The sequence below is a fragment of the Lepidochelys kempii genome, chromosome 1, assembly GCF_965140265.1.
Source record: "Lepidochelys kempii isolate rLepKem1 chromosome 1, rLepKem1.hap2, whole genome shotgun sequence".
NCBI lineage: Eukaryota > Metazoa > Chordata > Testudines > Cheloniidae > Lepidochelys > Lepidochelys kempii.
Window position 1 is genome coordinate 131,766,532 of NC_133256.1, and position 21,005 is coordinate 131,787,536.

General features: G+C 43.3%; 1 protein-coding gene across 1 annotated transcript in view; it reads left to right on the forward strand.

The window, feature by feature from the left end:
* The window catches only part of WWC3 (WWC family member 3), a 171,612-nt gene that overhangs the window by 36,330 nt on the left and 114,277 nt on the right, over positions 1 to 21,005 (forward strand). Inside the window, exons 2-3 of the mRNA XM_073354676.1 lie at positions 9,852 to 9,961; positions 14,274 to 14,477. Coding sequence (XP_073210777.1) covers positions 9,852 to 9,961; positions 14,274 to 14,477 — 314 coding nt within the window. The remainder of the gene's footprint in view (positions 1 to 9,851; positions 9,962 to 14,273; positions 14,478 to 21,005) is intronic.

Consider the following 21,005-nt stretch of genomic DNA (forward strand, 5'->3'; position numbering starts at 1 on the left):
AGTGGGCGGGAGGAGGTGCATGGACGGAGGGGGAGGCACTGATTGGCAGGGCGTGTCGGTGGGAAGGAGGCCCTGGGGGGAGGAGGAGCTGCTGATTGGGGGGCTGCCGGTGGGTGCTCAGCACCCACCATTTTTTCCCTGTGGGTGCTCCAACCCTGGAGTCGGCGCCTATGTCTGTTGCTGTCCCTGTGTGCCCCACACCTCCATTCCTCCTTGTGTCCTTTCACCTTCACTCAGCTAGGCGTAGCTGCCTCTGTCTCCACGTATCCTTGAGCCCCCACTCCCCATTCAGCCAGTCATAGATGCCCCTGTCAATCCCTGCATCCCCCCCCCCTCCGTCCTCATGTGGCCCTGCACCCCCACTCCCATTCAGCCCCTGGCTCAATGTTGTCACCTCACTAGCTCCTGTGCCCAATCCCAGTCTGTCCACTACCACTAGCCCTTCTGAACTCGTGTCTCTGTGACACCTCCCAGGAGCCCTGTGTGCCCTGTCTGTCTGTCCCCACATATCCAGTGCCTCCTCACCTAGTCCCGTGGGCAGGGCGTTGTGAGGAAGGCAGCCTCTGCCCCCTTCCTCTCTGTGACTGGCTGCTCCATCCCCTAAGCCACCTGCCTTCTCTTCCAGTGCCATATCAGCCCCTTGTGGGTGAAAGGTGTAATTGCAGCTTCCCTTTGCCTCTCCGTCAGAATCAATTATTGTATGCGGGGAGGGGAATCTGTGGGGGACATTAATTCTGTGCTTGCGCAGTGGCACAGAATTCCCCCAGGAGTAGAATATTTAGCATGTTCTGAATTTTGTTCGTAGAATGGGATGCTTTATGTAAGCTGGACAAATGTGATAATATCCAAAAGTACCATAATATAGGGTTCATTGCTTATGATGTAATTTGTTACAGATTTTCACATACAGAAATGAGTGTCATCTTGTTTGCTGCCACATTGCTAAAGGTGTCCTAGCTTTTTTAAAAAAAGACTATATATTTTTGACAAGAAATATTGCTGAAAAAGCGCATTCCTTCACGGCCAGGGTAGTGCATTCATTATTTGTTCAATACTGTACTGTCCTTCTGGGAGGGAGGTGGCATCTCTAAGGAGAGTGTGTTTGATCTCTTTGGATTAGTCTGTTTGGAGGAGCTGTGAGGGTTAGGGCTGCAGGAGGGATATAGCTGAACAGTTCATTGGTCACAGACTGGCTTTCTTCAAAGAAGTTCCTGCAGGCTTTGGAATGTACTCCTAGCCAGCCTGTAGCTACAAAGGTGAAGGAAGTCATTATAGCTTCTTCAAGATTGGAATGTGACTAAAAAAAGCTGTAAACAGCTTTTCCTGTGAATGGCTTTGTGAAACAACAAAAAAAGCCCTCTTCAATGTTTCCCTTTCCTAACTGTATATTTTCTGTGAAAAAGAGTTGCTAAAATACCAGGCTAATGTACAAGCGTAAACTTATTAAAGTGGCTAGAAATTACATATAGTATGAAAGGCAAACAAACATTAGGAGAAAAGTCAGACATCTGAAAAAAAACAGTTTAGATATGTGCTTTCCTCCTCATTTCACCCTCTCCACTTCTCATCCCTTTTCTCCCTAGCAACTGCCAGTATGGTGTTTAAAACAGTGCCTTCAGTTTGTGAGTGGACCAGCATTAGCCCTATCAGAGTGAATAAGGATAAGATAATGAATAGCATTTTCTTGTGTAAAATTGCGCACTCTCGTTCAACATCCTGTGACCTTGTGAAAAATCTACACCCCGATTGACGGTTATACTCACTTAATCCCCTATGTAGAAAGCACTATGTTGACAAGACATAGCTACTGGCTGTAAAGGGGCCATAGCAGGTATGAAAGTCTCACCCAACATGTTCCAGTCTCTTGTTCTCCCAGTGGTCTAACTCAAGGGTGGTCAAACTGTGGCTCCGGAGCCACATGCGGCTCTTCAGAAGTTAATATGCGTCTCCTTGTATAGGCATCAACTCCGAGACTGGAGCTGCAGGCGCCAACTTTCCAATGTGCTGGGGGGTTCTCACTGTTCAAACCCAGGGTTTGCCCCCACTCCACCCCATCCCCTGAGTCTGCTATGCCCTCGCTCCTCCCCTCGCTCTCCGAGTCTCCTGCACGCCATGAAACACTGATCAGCTGATCAGGAGGTGCAGGGAAGGATGGGGAGGCGCTGATCAGCGGGGCAGGAGGCACTGGGAATATTGGGGAGCTAATGGGGGGCTGCTAACGTATTATTGTGGCTCTTTGGCAATGTACATTGGTAAATTCAGGCTCCTTCCTAGGCTTAGGTTGGCCACCCCTGGTCTAGCTCAATTTCTGAGTAGGGTGTTGGAAGTAACTAAAATTGGTTGTATCCAATGGTGAGCTGGAGCTGGTTTGCGCAAGCTGGTTGTTAAATTTTGAATCCGGTTTAGAACTGGTTGTTAAAGGGGTGGGCAAACTCCGGCCTGCGGGCCACTTCTGGCCCACGGGACCATCCTGTCTGGCCTGCCTGAGCTCTCTGCTGGGGAGGCTCCCCTGAGAATCCTTTTTAATTTTTACTCACCCGGCGGTGCTCCGGGTCTTCAGCGGCACTTCTTCGGCGGTGGGTCCTTCAGTGCTGCCGAAGACCTGGAGCGACTGAAGGAACTGGTTCTTCAGCTGTTGGCAGCTCATCACTGGTTGTACCGGGTGTCTGTACTAACAACCAAACTGCTTTCAGCCCTCTTGAAAGGAGCAGGGGCAAGAGGGGCATGTAGTTGTCACTTGTTATGCACCCATAAAGGTTTTCTTATTATACAAAGGTCCTTTGAGTTTTTTGTGTTGTGTTGTTTTTATCCCAAGAGGGGATTTCCACCTTTTTAAAACGAAAAAACAGGATTCTATTATAAAGGGTGTTAAAGTTAGGGCTAAAATGTTGCGTATTCACCTAAAATACTGATCCCCCCCCCCCCCCAAGCTAATACTTTTTTGGGAACTACTTTTGCAAAGATGTTGGACTATATTTAGAAGCTTTTACATTATCCAGGGGAGCGTCTCTTATGCATCTACAACAGATGATAATGTAAACTAAACAAATTGAGGATGGGAAGCAATCCATTCTGATTCAATCAGAATCTAATCAGGTGGCAACACTGTCTCATGTTCATGTCAAGCCTCGAATCTTGTAATTGGACTGTTCTTATAATTTGGCTTTTAAATTGGCAGAGTAAATATTTAGTAAAGCTAGGCATTATAGGAATATTTTTATCTGCTTTATTGCACGTGCATACAAGACTGTTTTTTAAAAAGAATGTTTTTACTCAAAACAATTTAGGTGGGGAAAAAATCCCCCAAAACAAAATATCATGGTTCTTAAAGATTTTTTTCTATTTTTAAACCAAGGGGATTCAGATTCCAGAAGCTTTCTAATGTGCTTCAAAATTTAAACCTTTGAAGAGTTACATAGCCAAAAATGGCTGTGATGTCAGAAGATTGGTATTACTTTTGGAAAAGGTAAAGTTAAATCAAAGAGCTGAGGAAACAGCTTAATCTTGATTTGAATCATGGTATGAATAATGGCAAAAATACTGGTAGACTACTGTTATGGCAGTTCATTGACTACTGTGAAGTATGGTCCCTAGATGAGAGACCAAAACCTTTTTATATAAAAATGTACCATTTTAAAATTTACACTTTTAGCTTGTACACCACAGATGATAAGAGAGACAGAAAAAGCCAGTGTGGAGTGATCTCACCGTATCACTGGTTTGAAACTTAATCTGGCGGTCTTTAATAAAAGTTTACATGAAACCTACCAAGTACTTTTTCGTGTGCTCATTGCAGAATGTTAGAGGACTTGAGTCAAGGGGCCACAGTGGAGTCTGTGTCTTTTAGTGAGCACTAAACAGGTCTCAGATTGTGCACAACAGGCGTTATTTAGTTGGCTTTTCCTTGCAACTGGAATGAATTTTGTTCTCCTCAACATGAAGGATGAATACCATTGGTCTGATCCAAGTAGAGCAGTCAGGCACTGTACAAGTTCTTTAAACTAGTGGAAAAAAGGGATAACAAGAACCAGTGGCTGGAAGTTGAAGGCAGACAAATTCAAATTAGAAACAAGCCACACATTTTTAACAGTGAGGGTGATTAATCATTGCCAAAAAACTACTAAGGGAAGTGGTGGATTCTCCATCTCTAATCACTATTTAGATGCCTTTCTGGAAGATATGCTGTAGCCAAACAAATTATTTGGCTCAATACGAAGGAAATGGGTGAAATGTAATGGCCTGTGATAAACAGGAATAAATGATCCCTTCTGGCCTTCAACTCTCTGAATGTATGAAAGTTTCATCCAATAGTTCTTTCAGCACATCTCAGTATTTCAGTTACCCCTGTTCTTCAAGTACTAGTGTTTTCATATGCAGAGAGAGTGAATTGTGCTATATTATGTTTTGGTTTTATACTGTGAACAGATGAGGGAATAGAATAAGACCACCAAAGGTTGTTTTCACTTGTGACTTCAGACAAGAACCTATTGAATTCCTTTTTAAGGTAAAAAATGAGTGCTCTTGGTCTGTTGCTGCCTAGCTCCTAATTTTGATGATCTTAAAGTGTTTTTACAGATGTACACATTCCATGTACAATTCCTTATATAGAAACAGGAAAGGAGACCTCTACTATTTTTTTGTAGCCGTTGAATTAATCAGAGAAAGGGGTGTGATACTTCCAGAGGACGTTTAATTTCAGTAGTTTCCTGATATATTTTTTGGCTGACCTGCTGCAGCAGTGTCTGTTTGTATGTTACTGTTCTACAATTTTACATTTTATTATTATGGGAGCCTGTAGTTTGCCTAGCAGAAAAAACATTTTTCTAGACTTCGTCTATATTCAGAATTGTACCAGTTTAGCTAAAGGTGTAACTTTAAACCTGATTAGTTAGACCTGTGCGAACACAGTGTAAACACCTTAATCTGATTTAAACCTTGCTTATTTTGATTTAGCTTAATTAAATAAGGAATCAATAAGATACATTAATATAAATTTGATTTAAATCAAATGAAGAACACCCACTCTGTTTTGTACTGGCTTAAGGAAATCAGTTTTAAACTGAATTAAAATTAAATTTGTACAACTTTGAATAGAGACAATTCTTTAGTAAAAACTTTACTTAAATAACTGAGTTGTTGACTGGGATCATTGATTCTATTTCCATTTTTCTTTTTAGAATGCTGACATGAATTCTTAACAGATCTAAGGTTTCCTTTGGATACACAAACTATCATTCCACAGTTTAAACAGGTTTTGGGAAAATGGTATAAAACCTGTTGCGTCTACTTAATTCCCTTTCTTTACTGCTCACTTTTGCTCTGTCTGTTCCCAGAAAGTTAATATTGTTTATGTTCTAGAAGTTTAAGTGAGAGAGGTGGGATCATTAAGGATGCTGGATTAAGGTTCTTATGGCATGCAAAGGGAGAATACTGCATATGTAGGTTTTGCTTACGAATAAGGGATGTGTATGTGTGATGGGCAAGCATGCCTCACTATCCATTCCAAAGAAAATCTTGTGGATAATGTGGCAGTTTAGGTAGGAACCAATGTCTCGACTATCTTGAGTAATTGCAAACACAGTGGTGTCTAGAACAAAATCATCAGAGGTAAATCAATTGCTATGCCTTCTCTTGTATTTTTAATATTGTAACAGAAGTCCAGAGAAATTAGAACTAATGTGGCAGTATTTTGCCTGCATAACTACTAGACAAAGTCCTGGAAGAACACTTATGCTGTTCTGTAATAAAGCTTCTTCTCAATGACTGCAGCTTTTGGTTCAAATGGACAGTTCTATATGAAGTATCATACAAGTTGTCAGTAATGGAAAATTTTAAGGTAGGTGTACTGTATATGTAGTCCTAGAGAAAATTTTACTGTAACAATACTCTAATTGTTAGTGTAACTGTAACAATAGCTCTAATCTGTAAAATTCCTCCCTTATTTTACTAGATTTCAAATCTCAAATCATGTAGCATTAGTAAACTCTAATCACTTAGTCTAAATATATTTCTGTAGCTCCTAAAGTTCATAAACCTTCCTATTTTTATTCCCAATTGTTTGGGTTTCCTGTTGGGTAAGTATTGTGTACAATACCTCGTAATGCTATCATAACGTTCATTTTAGCAGACCGTTGAAAATATTCTTTAATCTGCAAAATTTTATCAAACCTAATTTAACATTTTTATCTTTAAAAACAAAAGGACATGATTGCACTGATCATACGGTTCACTAACTCTTGTACTAGGCACATTCAAAACCGCACGATTGTATGCGATTGTGACTATGAATTACTGTCTTGTACTTCCAAAGTAATTCACAGTTTTAAAGCGCTCTCCAGGCATTTAAAAATGCTTAAAATAATCGTGGGAGATAAGTAAATATCGTTGTTCTGTTTGCGTGCATGTGCCTATGTATGGAATTTTTGTGATCTATCTCAGTGTGGTTTCACCACTGATGCTGTGCCACCTGTGGCAGTGATGATGAAAGTGCTAGCGTGGAAATGGCAGTGGCTTTTCATGCTCTCTTCGCAAGCACTTCCACTAAGGTGAGCACTGAGAACACAGATGCACTGCTTCAAGACCAGAGGTGAGAGAAGTGTTAGTATAGACCTTTTAACTTTCAGATGCGCTAATGAGAGTCTTATAAGTATGTAGATAGTTTTGAGGGGCACGCTTTCCATGCCTTCTGCATGTGACGTCGATGAACAAGTCTGAGCAACAGAAAGTGTTCCTCTTGCATCTGTAGTGAAGTTGGGTGTAATTTAAGAACATTCTACATGTGCTTGCTGTGCACCCCTTCTTGGTTAGAAAATGAATCCCCTTCTGAAATCTTTCTTTGCTACTTTATTTTGTGTTCAATAAATTTAAATATGCAGTGGTTTTTTAATTGGATCAGTCAGAATTTTCCTATCTCCTTCAAACCAAAACCTCGTTTGGTACTAAAACAAAACTTTTGGGTTTTTTTGTGTGTGCATATCTTCTACCTGTTGTGCAGAAGAAATAATCAGTGTCTCTGGGAAACATCTAGACCACAAGTAAGTAGGAGAACAAACTAGGATTTTGTTAATATTGTTTTGAATATTGCCCAACTTAGTTTGTTTCCCATCATGTTTACAAACATGATAATGTATTATATTCCCTGCATTTTGAAAATGAGTGGAACACTTTCACATAGAAGTATTGTATAATGCAGAGTGCTGCTATAAAAGTGTGAAAAATACTTTTTTTTTTAAGTTGAGAGAGGGTTTGAGGAGAGCAAGACCCAGACACTACTATAGAGTCATTATATTTTCCCATTTGTATTTGTAAAGTTGACATCAGGCCTAAAGGTTTGGGAAATTATGAAAGATTTCACTGTTTTTATGTAAAAAGATAAGCAATGTCTTGCAGGCCACCTTGGGGACAGTTAACAGTAAGTCTAGTTTCTTTATTCTGAAAAGAACATAGGCGGTCATGGTAGATAACGAAACAAACATGAGCTGCCAGTGTGATGTGATGGCTAAAAGGGATAAAGATCACTTTGGATGCTCAAAGGAACATTGAGTAGGAATACTGAATTGATATTACTTTTATATATGGCATTGGTGAAACCACTACTGGAATGCTCTGGCCAATTTTGGTATCAGTACTTCAGAGATGGTCCTGAAAAACTGAAGAGGGTACAAAAAAGAGCTAAGACTGGTTTGAGGTCTGGAGAATACACCTTCCAGTGAGAGACTTAATAAACTAAGTAGATTGTTTCATGAAGCAAAGGTTAAGAGACAAGTTGGTAAGTTTGTATTAACACTGAGAGACTATATCTGATACTTCAGGGCTTTTAAATCCAACGTACAAAGGCTTAAAAAGATTCAGTGTTGGACTTTTGAAAGTTGAAGCTAATTAAATTGAAACGATAACTAAGGCTTACATTTTTTTATCATTGAGGGTAATGAGCCATTGGAACAACTCACCAATGGATGTTTTAGATAATCTGTCAACTGAAGTCTTTAAACTGAGAAGGCTGTCTTTTTTAAAAAGATAGGAGTTTTTGCAGGAACTACTGGAGGAAGTTCAATGATCTGTGTTATATGGAAGGTCAGACTGATGACCATTAGGATTCCTGCTGGCCATAAAATGTATGCATTTATAAATGTTGTCCAAATTCTGATCTTTTATAGGAGACTGTACATCAGATATTGCACATTTGTGCACAAATTTGGAAGCTGATTTTAGGCTGTATGTAGTGATACGGATATCAGGGGAGGGATAGGTCAGTGGTTTGAGCATTGACCTCCTAAACCCAGGGTTGTGAGTTCAATCCTTGAGGGGGCCATTTAAGGATCTGGGGCAAAAAATTGGAGATTGGTCCTGCTTTGAGCAGGGGGTTGGACTAGATGATTTCTTAAGGTCCCTTCCAACCGTGATAGCCTATGATTCTATGGATCACTTATATTATATTGGAATTGTTTATATTTATATTGTTTATATTTAACTAATGTTTGTATTGTGAATATTTAGTTAATGTTTATCTTTATAAAATTAACTTTACTTTTGTGACTGAGTTGATTACATTACATATAACATTGAGTTATATCTTTTTTATTTGAGCCATTTAGAAACTATTAGGGAATACATTGTGTGAGGGTTTCAACAACTGCTGGAATGATGCTGTGGGAAGTCAAACTGGATAAAAATCTACACCCTTGGTTCTGTCTGGGTTACTTTTGCCTTTGTATTGGTTTTCTTAAATTCTTGGTAGTTTTGATGTTCCAGAGCAATACAAATGTTGAATCCATGATGCAGTGGTACTCAACCAAGGGCCATGAAAAGGTTTCAGGGGGTCCACCAAGCATGGCTGGCATTAGAATTGCTAGGGTTACAGGGCAGAAAGCCAGAGCCCCGTCGCACAGGACTGCAGCCCCGAGCCCCACCACCCAGGGCTGAAGCCGGAGCAACTTAGCTTTGTGGTGCCCCCTTTGGCGTGGGGCCCCGGGCAATTGCCCTGCTTGCTGCCCCTTAATGCCATCCCTGGCTTTTATATGTAGAAAAACGGTTGTGGCACAACTGGGCTGTGGAGTTTTATAGCAAATTTGGGGGGTGGGGGTGTTAGAAAGAAAAAGGTCAAGAAGCTCTGGTGCAGTGAATAGTAGGAAGAATGACTATTTACCAGTACTCTATTGAATGTTATCACTTGCGTATTAGTTTGTCGAGCAGTTGCTGCAGAAGTAGTATGATATTCAAAATACTCAGTTAGTAATTTTGCCACTGCTACTTGTGTGTATCCTTCATTCTAGGAATATCAAAATGCTTCACAAACCTATTGTGATTGCCTGTTTCCGGGCAGAGCAGGGTAATTTATGTTGGCCTAAGATAATAGAATTTCGTGAACAGTTGTGCATTGGCAGTTGAAAAAGATACTTTTTCTTTTACATTTGAGCTGCTATGGATAGCAAATTATACTGCTTTGACATTCTAAAAACTTGGATGCTATAAAGTTTCCAATAAATGTGAACAGCAATGAATTCCAGCTCTGTTCTCACATTGTTACTGCAGTACGGGGGTGGGGGGGGGAAGGGGACTGGCAGGACTGCATGCCATCATAATTAAATAGTTAAACACAGAACTTCAAGGGAGAAGCTGTCTCACCTGTTTTGGGAGTAGCTGTCATTATACTTTCTAAATTAAATGTTCATTTTCTTTGTACATTTTAGTTTTCATTTACTTAAAATTACTATTGCATACCCAAGTGTTACAACTATTTAATCTTGGTCAAATCAGAGGTTTGATATAGTCAAAGCACATACTAAATAGCATTAATTGCATTGTAAACTATGCATCTTTTGAGTTTATTTTCATTTTTTATATTTTTACAGGATTACAAAGCCATTAACATTTGCTGACTGTGTTGGCGATGAACTTCCTTTAGGATGGGAAACTGTTTATGATCAACAGATTGGAATTTATTACATGGACCATATAAATCGTGAGTAGAAGTGGAATTGGTTTTATGAACATTCACAAGCGGATATCTATAGTTGAACCAAGAGTGATTAAGATGACATTTATTGAACTTCCAGCTACTGTGAGAAGTCCTGGGCAAGTTACTTCTTGCAGTGTTTCATATGTCAAATGGCAATAATGCCCTCCTTTTGTAAGGTGCTTTTAAGATCTATGGATGAAAAATGGTTGTATGTAAAATCATTATTACTGTTGTGATGTAATGTAAAGGGTTATCTAAACAGCCCTTGTTGAAATAAGTCAAGTTTATAATTTCATTTTAATATTTATATTCAGCAAGAATTTCCAATATTCCTAATCAGTACTTCAGGTTCTCGTTTTGACAAAAGAGTATCGAAGGAGCATGTCAAAAAGTGATACAAATGCTAATGCTGGTGAAGTGTCAGCATTTTCAGACTGCATTTTGTGTGTGTTGTATACGTTTCCAGTAGTCCATAGTTTGCTCCCTTACAAAAGAACCCACAATGCCCAAAACAGGCTGAGAGTAAGTGTGTGGTGTTTTTCATCGTAGCAGCTATTTCGCATAATTTTAAGATTATTGATTGATATATTTATCATATCTTTTTTATTTAATTTGGCAATCTCATCCTGTCCTACGCATTGCATATTTTATGCTTCCACATAGTATATTATTGCCACTGGTACTATTGTGCTGCCATCATTAAGCTGCTTATCACTAATGAGCGAATGCTTTCAGAATTGTGCAAATTGGCAGCTAGCTGGTAAGAAAAGAAGAAAGGTACAGTAGCAGCAGTAACATCAGTGATAAATAGCACTCTCTGCAAAACCGATTTCAACCATCTCTTCGGAATCTAGTTAATTTAAACTAATAGTTTCAGGTGTTATACCAGCTTCTGAACTGCTCTGCATATTTTTGTGGTTTTCACAAAAACATTTTTCACCTGATTTTGGTGTGTGAAAGATCCATACACAGACACTTCTTCCCTCTAAGAACAAAAACCTTTAAAGAGATTTTAATGCAGTCACTGGAAGGATAAATAACGTAGTGAGTATTTCAAGATACATTGAAAAATCATAGTGCAGGTGCTTGTGTAATTCTTAAGGTACTTACTGTTAAGAATATTGCTCATATAATTTTTATTTGAGCTGTCAGGACAACTTTTATAGAAGATAGAGCTTTATCTCAGACCGTAATAGAACACCATAGAAACACACACACTGTACATATAAACACAGTGTCAATAATTCTGAATATTGTCACAGGTTTCTTTACTTTGTAAAGGACTTACCGGTATAGTAGATAATGAACTAAACACAACATCCCATTGGGATGCTGTGGCTAAAAAGGCTAATAAAGCATCCAATTAATAGGATTCCTTTGTTAAGAACTAAATTCTCCATGCTATGGTATAAGGATCTGTTATTTTTTTGTTTCAGTTTTTTAAGCTTGATCCTAATGCAGGGGTAGAATTTATGGGGGCATTATTCAGTAACCATTGGGGATGCAATGACAGGTGAATGCATTGATGGTATAAGAATCAAGGAGAGGTTCTAGTGGAAAGAATCTCTTACTCTGGGGGTTCTGAATCTACCTAAAATATTTGCCACAGTAGCTATCAGGTAACAGTATCCAGTAGGAGAACAGGATCACTCCTTGATTAGGCTTTTTTCCATTCTTCTTTCCTGATGACCTGGTTATATGCCCTCTCCAGCCGCTAGAGCTTAGTGTATCAGTAGACACCGCGGCAGAAATTAATGTAATAGTTACAGAAATGTTGGGAGAAAATGCAAGAGAGGTTTCAAATCAGTGCTTTTTGAAGTCCACACATTGTAGAAACCTCCCAAGCTATGTACACCCAAATCCTTTCTTTCCTTCCACTCTTCAAAATAGAGCAGCTGTGCATATCACTCTTGTAAGCCTCCTTTCTTGATAGCTTTACCCAAGAAAGAGGAACACAAGCTGGGATTCTGGTCAATGACTTTCCATTTACATTAGGAAACCCAAGAGGAAAAGCAGTCCTCTGTAAATCACAGAGCGACCTTCAGAGCCAGCCCTGATCTCCATCTCGTCCTGTTAATTCTGGACGTGGTCGGCACCCTCGGTGGGCTAGTGTTGGAGTCTATCCAACCCTTTCTTAAGAAGCTTCAGTGGCTGCCAACCACAGAATTCCTTTCCCCTCCTCCTCTGAGTTTTCAGAGCCTTTGAAGTCTCCTTTAACCAGCTGCACATTTCCCAGTTTTGGGAATAACATATTCCATGTTCTTGGCCAGCCAGGGCTGTGCTTGAATGACTATAAAAATTTCAGTCAGCTCTAAAGAAACTAAATTAGTAGCTATCCAAATCTAAAACACCTTCAGTTTCAGTTTCTCTATGGTAACTGGTACAGTCGGTGCTCCGTGCACTTATTCCAGGCCAGAGTACAGAGCAGTGTTCCACAGAAGACTGTCAGTGTTGTACTTAATAGGAAGTGTTGCTCTTTCTGCATGGACTACAAGATGATGATGAAGATTTCTGGTCACTTAGCAGGTTTTGCAGTGCCTCAAAATGTACAGACTCCTATTCTCAAGGGTTATGTGTGATGCATTTTAACCTTTCCTGTTACCTGGGATTAGAATTGGAACATTGTGAAGAGCCATTTTTTGGGGGATCATAGTTCTAAACCACTTTAAATATTTTCACTTTTTTAATTCCTGAAAATCTTTTTTGTTTAGGCGATTACTTTTCAAATGCTTTGCGAACAACAGAGCTGCTTGTATGCAGTTTTTATTTTTGGGGGCTCAATCACTGTAGTCTCTGATTTCACAGCACAAACAGAAGTATTTAAATAGCTTTAAGTCCTATTATTAGTACCAACAAAAGAGTTGTCTTTCCCCTTTCCTATCATAGCAACAGCAAAATCAGAGTTTTTAGGGGGGAAAATTAACTGAAAACATCTTCTTTGCTTGTACTGAGTATCTGTCTTATGGCTTATTCTACATTCCTCAAAATAGCCTGTGGTGTGATGTTTCAAAAATCACTTTATTAGTACATTTGGAACTCATAACAGAAATACTTCCTATGGTATAGTTAACCTGTGGAATACCCTACTGCGGGGTTTACTGTGGCTAAAGTTTTTTTAAAAAGGACTAAATGATTTTGACAACTATTTACTGCACTTGTGCACATTAAGATAATGATATAACTTGAACCACAGAGATTGATTTATGTGGTGGCAATGGAACAGCAATGCAGATAAGGTATAAGCATTTTTACTACCATACTGACTAACCCTGTTCTGAAGTATGATGGTAAGATGCATGCCCCCTGGCTGTAGTACAAGTTGCACAATTACTACCAACAGTGGAGCTGCAGTAATGGTGATTTATGCATCTGATTTTTGTAAACACAGCCATAGGAGGCTGGCATTCGCATATGCAGCGGACTCTGCACAGGCAGGATGATGTAAAACGTCTCTTCCCGCCCCCCCCCCCCCCGACACCCCAGAAAAATCTGTTTTTTCAGGGTTTTTTGGTTCTATTTTTTGAATTTGTGGGCCACCGAAGTGTTTGCAGGAACATAACATATTGAAAACTTTTTTATACTATAAACATATATTTGAAAGAGTTTCTTGATACTAGAAACAAGCTTTACTTTTCAGTCTGTGACTGTAAACATTAGCTGTTCTCAAACGTTTAAAGGGTAGTGATGGGAACATCAAGGATCTTGTTATGACTGTTAGGATAGAAGAAAGTTAAAATTAAGCATGTGTTAAAGTGATTTCCTGAATCTGGGCCCAAAACACTAATCTTGGTAGCTAACTTCATTGTTCACTGTTTGACCGTGCAGGCATAAAGATAACATAAATAGCCTTTCAGGATGTTTTGTTTCTCTTGCACCTTTCTGGAGGCTAAATGTGAAATCTCTGAACTGTTCCTACCACCCACTGAGTTAAGGCTTGGGATATTGATTTGGCTCTCTTAGTTGGCTGTGGGTTGTATTGTGGTTAGGCCATCAGAATGGTCTAATTTGTCATCTTAAAACAAGTTGACTGAGTAAGATCATTTAGGGCTGAAAAATTAGTTTTCTTTTTAACCTCATCTCTAAGAATAAAAGACTCAAATATAAGTGACAGTGCAGTCACTCTTTTCTCTCTTTGCTGGAGTGATGTTGAACTTCGTGTTGAATTGAGTATACTAGATGGTTTAGAGACAGACTTCACCTGGATTCTTTGAGCACATTTCCTGTGGTTATGAACTATCAGTGTAGGTATTGAGATTTGACATTGAGAAAGTACTTGTAATTAGTGGAGTAACAGGACTTAAGTTTTTCTCCTCAGAGCTCACACAAATTGAGGACCCAAGAGAGCAGTGGCGAAGAGAACAGGAACGCATGTTAAAGGAATATTTAATTGTTGCCCAGGAGGCACTTAATGCCAAGAAAGAGATTTACCAAATTAAACAGCAGCGTTTTGAGCTAGCGCAAGAAGAATACCAGCAGCTGCATAAATTGTGTGAGGATGACAGCCGTTCCTATGCAAGTGGTGAGTTTACTTTCATTCTCTTGCTAATACATTTTTTCCACTATTCAGTTTTTACACACAATCTGAGAGCTTGCTTCCATCATGCTCTTTTTAGTGATGTAAAAGTTTTAACTACTCATGAAATTGCTGAGATTCTTGGAAGAAATTGCAATCTTAAAAGAAAATAACCCTCTCCAAAGACAGTTTCCTGCAATATAATTAGCAGTTTCATTTTAATGAACTTGTAGTTTTGAAAAGTAAGTTCTATCTTTACTTAGAGCAGAAGGCTAATCTTTTTATCCATCTGCAGAATATTGAAAGCATTATTGTAGCAATGAGAGTAGAAATAGGACAACCCTAGTTTCTCCTTCTCAGGCTCTATGAATGTGAAAGTCATGTGTTACATTAATGAAAAGCCCCTACTTCACTGGAATATTTTAAAGTATGTTTGGATTCTGCTTACGTGCATGCACTCCAGTTCTTCTTTGAGTGATTGCTCATGTGTATTCCACAATAGGTATGTGTGCTTGCCACGTGCGCTGGTGCCGGAAATTTTTCCCCTAGCAGTACCCGTAGGGGGAGTGCCCCCTTGCCACCCTGGAGCAGCGCCTGCCTGGCGCGGTATAAGGGGAGCTGCACTGTCCCCCCCATCCTCCGTTCCTTCTTGCCGCCAGTGATGGTGCGTCGGAACTGCTTAGCTCCAGCTTTGCTGCAGCTCGTCCCCAGAACTCTTCATTTGTTCAGTAGTAACCTGAAGTCAGTTAGCTAATTCATGTAGTTTAGTTAGTCATTGAGCCCCGGCCGGGGCATACCCCGCACCACAGGCTTTAAGTCAAGTGGCTCTTGTAGGCGCTCTATGCCAAGAAGTGACCCACACGCGGATTGTCTGTGTTGCTTGGGAGAAACCCATATCAGTGAAAGGTGCAAGATCTGCAAGTCTTTCAAGCCCTGGACCAAAAAATAAAGGGACATTAGGCTCCAGGCCATCCTGATGGAATCGGCGTTGGCCCCGAACCCAGCACACCGCTCCAAACCGGTACCCGGCACCGCAGCATTGGTACGTGGAGACCCTCTGGTACCATCGTCCAGTCAGCACCGCTCTCTGTCCATGGGGCATGCCAAGAGGACTGGAAAGACTCCCTCTTTGCAACGGCACCCAGGGAAGTCTGGGACAGAGTCTAGGCCCATGTCGGGTAGTCCTCGACTCCCATCAGGCCCTAGGCCTCCGACTCACGTTGAGTGGAGTAGCCTGGCCCCTTTGGAGCAGGCCTCTCTGGATATCTGGATGCCATCTACGCCCAAAGCCCTCCAGTCAGCCAGGGACGTCATGTCCATGGCAGTGCCCAGAGGTCCGCCGATGTCAGCCTCACGCTCCAGGGGCAAGCTGCCGCTGGGAACACTGCAGTCGCCACTGGCCTGGTACCGGTCTTGGTCGGGGGAGCGTTCCCAACACCGCTCACCGTCCAGGGCTCAGTCCATGCGGATCGCCCTTGATGCCAGCCAGACTGTCCGGATGGGTGCCGTCTGACTGGGACTCCTGGCACCGCTCGTCTTCGCGAAGCGAATACTGATGGGACTGTGGCAGACGTCGCCAACGATCCTCGTCTTGCAGGAGATACCGAAGTCAGTCATGGCATGATTGTCGACGCCATTCCCGCTCGGACTTCCGTTCCAAGTTTCCGCCAAGGCACTGTAGCCCAGGGTGTCGATTGCTGGCGTGTGGCCGACATGGGTCTGCCCTTTGAGGCCGTTTGCAGAGCAGCTACTACGGTTGGTGCCGCTCCTCTCTCGAGATCGCGGTCCCGTGGCCAACGTAGATCTTGGCACCACCGATAGTCCCAGTCCAGAGGCACCAGCGGATCATATGCCAGCCAGGCCTCTCCTCACAGCTGCCTGTCTACAGGCCAAGCTAGCCAGCCTGAACAGCCGGCCCCGACGGTTCCTCAGCAAGGCAATGGCACCAAGCATCGTGGCTGGCCCAGTGGTACCAGTGGGCACTGGCCTACGGTGCAGCCCCCAGGTGGAGGCTCGCTCGGTGGCCCGGGCCTTGGAAATACCGTCGGCGTCCACCTTTAGACCACCAGAAAAAAGGTTGGTGGGACCTGTGTCCTCGGTACCGTGCCTGGAGTCTGATCAGGTGGTGGATCCTCCAGTGCCGGACGACACCCAAAGCACTGCACCGGCCTTGCCCTGTCCGAAGGAGCTGATTGCAGCCCCCCCCCACCCCCCACCGTCCCGCAGGAGGATTACTGGGCCCACCAAGACCTCCTACATAGGGTGGCAGCAAGTCTCCACCTCCAGGCTGAGGAGATGGAAGAGCCCTCAGACTCCCTGTTGAATATGCTGTCCCCTTCAGCACCAGGCATGAAGGGGTGGCAAGAATTTCAAATGCCCTGTGACAAACACCAGCCTTGTTGGCTCCCATTTCTAAAAAGGCAGAGCGCAAGTACTTTGTACCCACGAAGGGACATGAGTATCTGTATACCCACCCGGCGCCTAACTCCTTGGTGGTCGAGTCAGTCAACCACAGGAAGCGGCAGGGGCAACCAGCCCCAACCCCCAAGAACAAAGACTCTTGGAGGCTGGATACTTTTGGGGGAAAAGTTTATTCGTCGTCAAGCTTTCAGCTATGAGTAGCAAACCATCGGGCTCTCCTGGGTCGCTGCGAGTTTAACCTCTGGGAATCCCTTCCCAAGTTTGAGGACTCCTTCAGGAGCGCGATAAGAAAGAGTTTAAGACATGCTCCATTCAGGGACAGGGCCCCGTTGTTGGAGCTGGTGTCCGATGCGTCGGACCTGGGTTGGGTGCCGAACTTTCAGACCCAAGGCCTGTGGTCTCTACAAGACCTATCCCTTCATATAAACATCAAGGAACTCAGGGCGGTGTAACTGGCGTGTATGGCCTTCTACTCGCAGCTGGAGGGCTAGGTAGTCAGGGTCCTCATGGACAACATGGCCTCGATGTTCTATATCTACAGGCAAGGTGGGGCCTGATCCTCTGCCCTCTGCCACGAAGCACTCAGTCTGTGGGACTTCTGTATAACCCGTGACATCTACCTAAAAGCCTTCCAACTGCCGGGCGCCCGGAATGTCAGGGTGGATCACTTGAGCAGGAATTTTTCCTCTCAGCACGAGTGGTCTCTACACCTGGAAGTGGCTCACCAGCTTTTCCAAAGGTGGGGCACTCCCCAGGTGGACCTATTTGCGACCAGGCAGAACCGATGATGCCCCTGGTTCTGCCACGGAGGGGCCTAGGGAGGGGTGCTATCTCCAATGTCTTTACCCTGTCCTGGTCAGGTCAGCTCCTCTACGCCTTTCCCCTGTTTCCTCTGATCAGCAAGGCCCTGGAGAAAATAAAGACGGACAAAGCCAGGGTTCTCCTTGTTGCCCTGCTGTGGCCCAGGCAGCACTGGTATGGGACCCTCTTGGGGCTGGTGGTAGCTCCGCCATGGCAGTGCCACTCCACCCAGACCTGCTCTCTCAGGACCAGGGCCGCCTCCTCCATCCCAACCGAGCAATGCTTCACCTCATGGCACGGCTGCTCAGTGGCTAGGTGGCGAGGAAAGGACATGCTCAGAACAGGTTCAGCACGTCCTCCTCGAAAGTAGACGGCCCTCCACTTGCCGCTTCCTATGTGGTGAAGTGGTCTTGGTTTTCAAGGTGGGCAGCAGGCCAGGGTGTTTCCCCGATGGCTGCCCCGATCCAGCTTATCCTTGGTTACCTCCTCCACCTGAGGGCCCAGGGACTGGCTCCCTCGTCAGTCAGGGTACACTTGGCAGCCATATCGGCCTTTCATCCCCTGGTGCAAGGGCACACAGTGTTTTCCCATGCTATGGCCGCTTCCTTAAGGATTTGGACCATCTCTACCTATATTCCAAGCCCCTGGTTCCACAGTGGGACCGAAACCTGGTGCTGGCTCGTCTCACGGGGGGCCCCGTTTGTACCACTGGCCACGTGTTTCTGGTCTCACTTCTCGTGGAAGGTGGCCTTCCTGGTAGCTGTCACGTCGGCCAGGCAGTTCTTGGAGCTCAGGGACCTAACCTGTGAACCACCGTATATGGTTTTTCATAAGGACAAGGTCCAGCTCCGCCCACACCCTGCGTTCCTCCCGAAAGTGGTCTCCGCCTACCACATGGGTTAGGATGTTTTTCTGTCAGTCCTCTGCACCAAGCCTCATGTGACTAGTGAGGAATGCTGTCTCCACACGCTCGACATGAGGCAAGCTCTGGCTTTCTACCTCGAGTGGACCAAGCCATTCAGAAAATCTTCGCAACTGTTTGTCGCCTCGGCTGAGTGCGCAAAGGGTCAGCCGATTGCCGCTCAGCGGCTTTCTAAGTGGATCACTTCATGCATCCGTTCCTGTTATGAGCTGGCGGGGGTTCCCCCGTCGCCCATTGTGAGGGCACACTCAACTTGGGCACAGGTCTCGTCGTCTGCCTTCGTGGCCCATGTCCCCCATCCAGGACATTTGTAGGGCTGCCACGTGGTCTTTGGTTCACACATTCACCTCACACTATGCTATCGTCTCTCAGGCCAGGGATGATGCCAGGTTCGGCAGGGCAGTACACCGTCCCGAGAACTTGTGAACTCCTACCCACCTCCAACAGATATAGCTTGGAATCACCTATTGTGGAATACACATGAGCAATCACTCGAAGAAGAAAAGACCATTACCTTTTCCATAACTGGTGTTCTTCGAGATGTGTTGCTCATGTCTATTCCACATTCCGCCTTCCTTCCCCTCTGTCGGAGTTGTCTGGCAAGAAGGAACTGAGGGTGGGGGGAGCGCAGCCCCCCTTATACCGTGCCAGGCAGGCGCCGCTCCAGAGGTCGCGGGGGGGAGGCGCTCCCCCCTACGGGTACTGCTCGGGGAAAAACTTCCGGCACTGCTGCACGTGACAAGCACGCACACCTATTGTGGAATAGACATGAGCAACATCTCAGGATTGTCAGTCCAGAAGGCACTGTCCTTTGCACAATGGCAATCTATTGTGTTAATTTGCAACACTCTGTACCAGCAGGTGACAAATTTACTTGCCTTAAGCTAATTAGAAAATTGAAAAATTCCCTTAACTCCATACACAGTTCTTAATAAATGTATTACCTCAGCTAAGGATTTCTTTGGTCAGTGCTACTTGAAAAAATAGTATCACCTAATAAGAATTGGTTCACTCACTTCTCCCTACACTATAATTCAGTTGTCCTCTGCTGCTCCTTTACTGTCCCACAGGCCTCTAGTTATTTTTCCTCCCTAACTCTGGAGTCTCCAACAGACTCTAACTCCTCACCCCCCCTCAGATCTCTCCATTATGTTATTTAATACTGTTTAAGGTCTGTTGAAGAACCTAGCTGCCTCAACTTTAAAATCTCTTACGTTGTGTCTTACATAGTTCAGTTTGGGTTAAGTCACACCAAGATTTGCCAGACCTTGTGATAGTTAAAAGTACAAGTTCCTGGGGTCCAGCACAGAGGCAACTGTATCCCCGCAACAAATATCTAAAGGAGAGTGAGGGACAAATGGAGGAGTAGGTGGAGGTTCATTGTATGTCGTACAGGGAAACAGGAGCATGTTGCAGGGGAAAAAAATGGTATTTAGTGTGGGTTGTGGAGGAATGGGGGCTACCAAAAGGGGAAAGGGCAAAGTGGCTATTAGGAAAGGATGAAATGAGTGAAAGTCCAAAAAAGTTTGGATCACAGTGGATGATTAACTGAACCCATTGAGGTTCATCCATCACTAGTTGAGAGTAGGTTTTGAAGTGGCTTTAGGAGCCAAGCTGGACATTTTATGAGAGATGACTTTATAATGTGAGTACCAGAGAAAGCTTCCTTTCATATGGCCAACCACTGGTTAGTGACTGTGGTGGAATAGACATAAAAGGTTTCTACAGATGACTGCCTTCACAGTCCAACTTACTGTCCAATCCCAGTACAATTTATTCTCTTTTATTAGTGCCTGCTTTTAAATGTAACATTTACTTTGATATTCAGAGCCAGGAACAGAGATGTTTGATGCATGACTTTGGCATTTTGAAGGGCTCGGTGCCAGAGTGTCCAAATAGTTAATATATTTATATAGTACACAACTAGATAATTTGTGTAAAAAAATCCTTTTAATAATTGTATGTGCCTTTACTAAAAGGCTACTTTGTTTAGCCAGTTCTTAGATGTTGTTCTTGTTTCATGCATAATATCATAAAACTCAATGTCTTTTTACCTTGGCGATCCCTCCACCTCATAATCCTCATTGATTCTTTTTTACATGGTTTTCAAAATTAAACCCAAAAAACCCCAGGTATTTATTTTTAAAATGATCTTTTAAGATATTGTGGCAGAGCTACAGCCCTGCAATGGAAATATTGGGAGTGGGGAACTCTGCTGCCTTGAAAACTAGTGCATGCCTGGTGGACGAGGGGGGGAGAGTGGCTGCTGTGGCGCTCGGGATCGAGCAGGGAGCGGGACCTAGCAGGGCAGCAATGGGAGCAGGTAGGAACACCAGGAACTTTCCTTCTTCATCTGTTGCTGGCTGCACCCTCTCACCCCTGAGTATAGA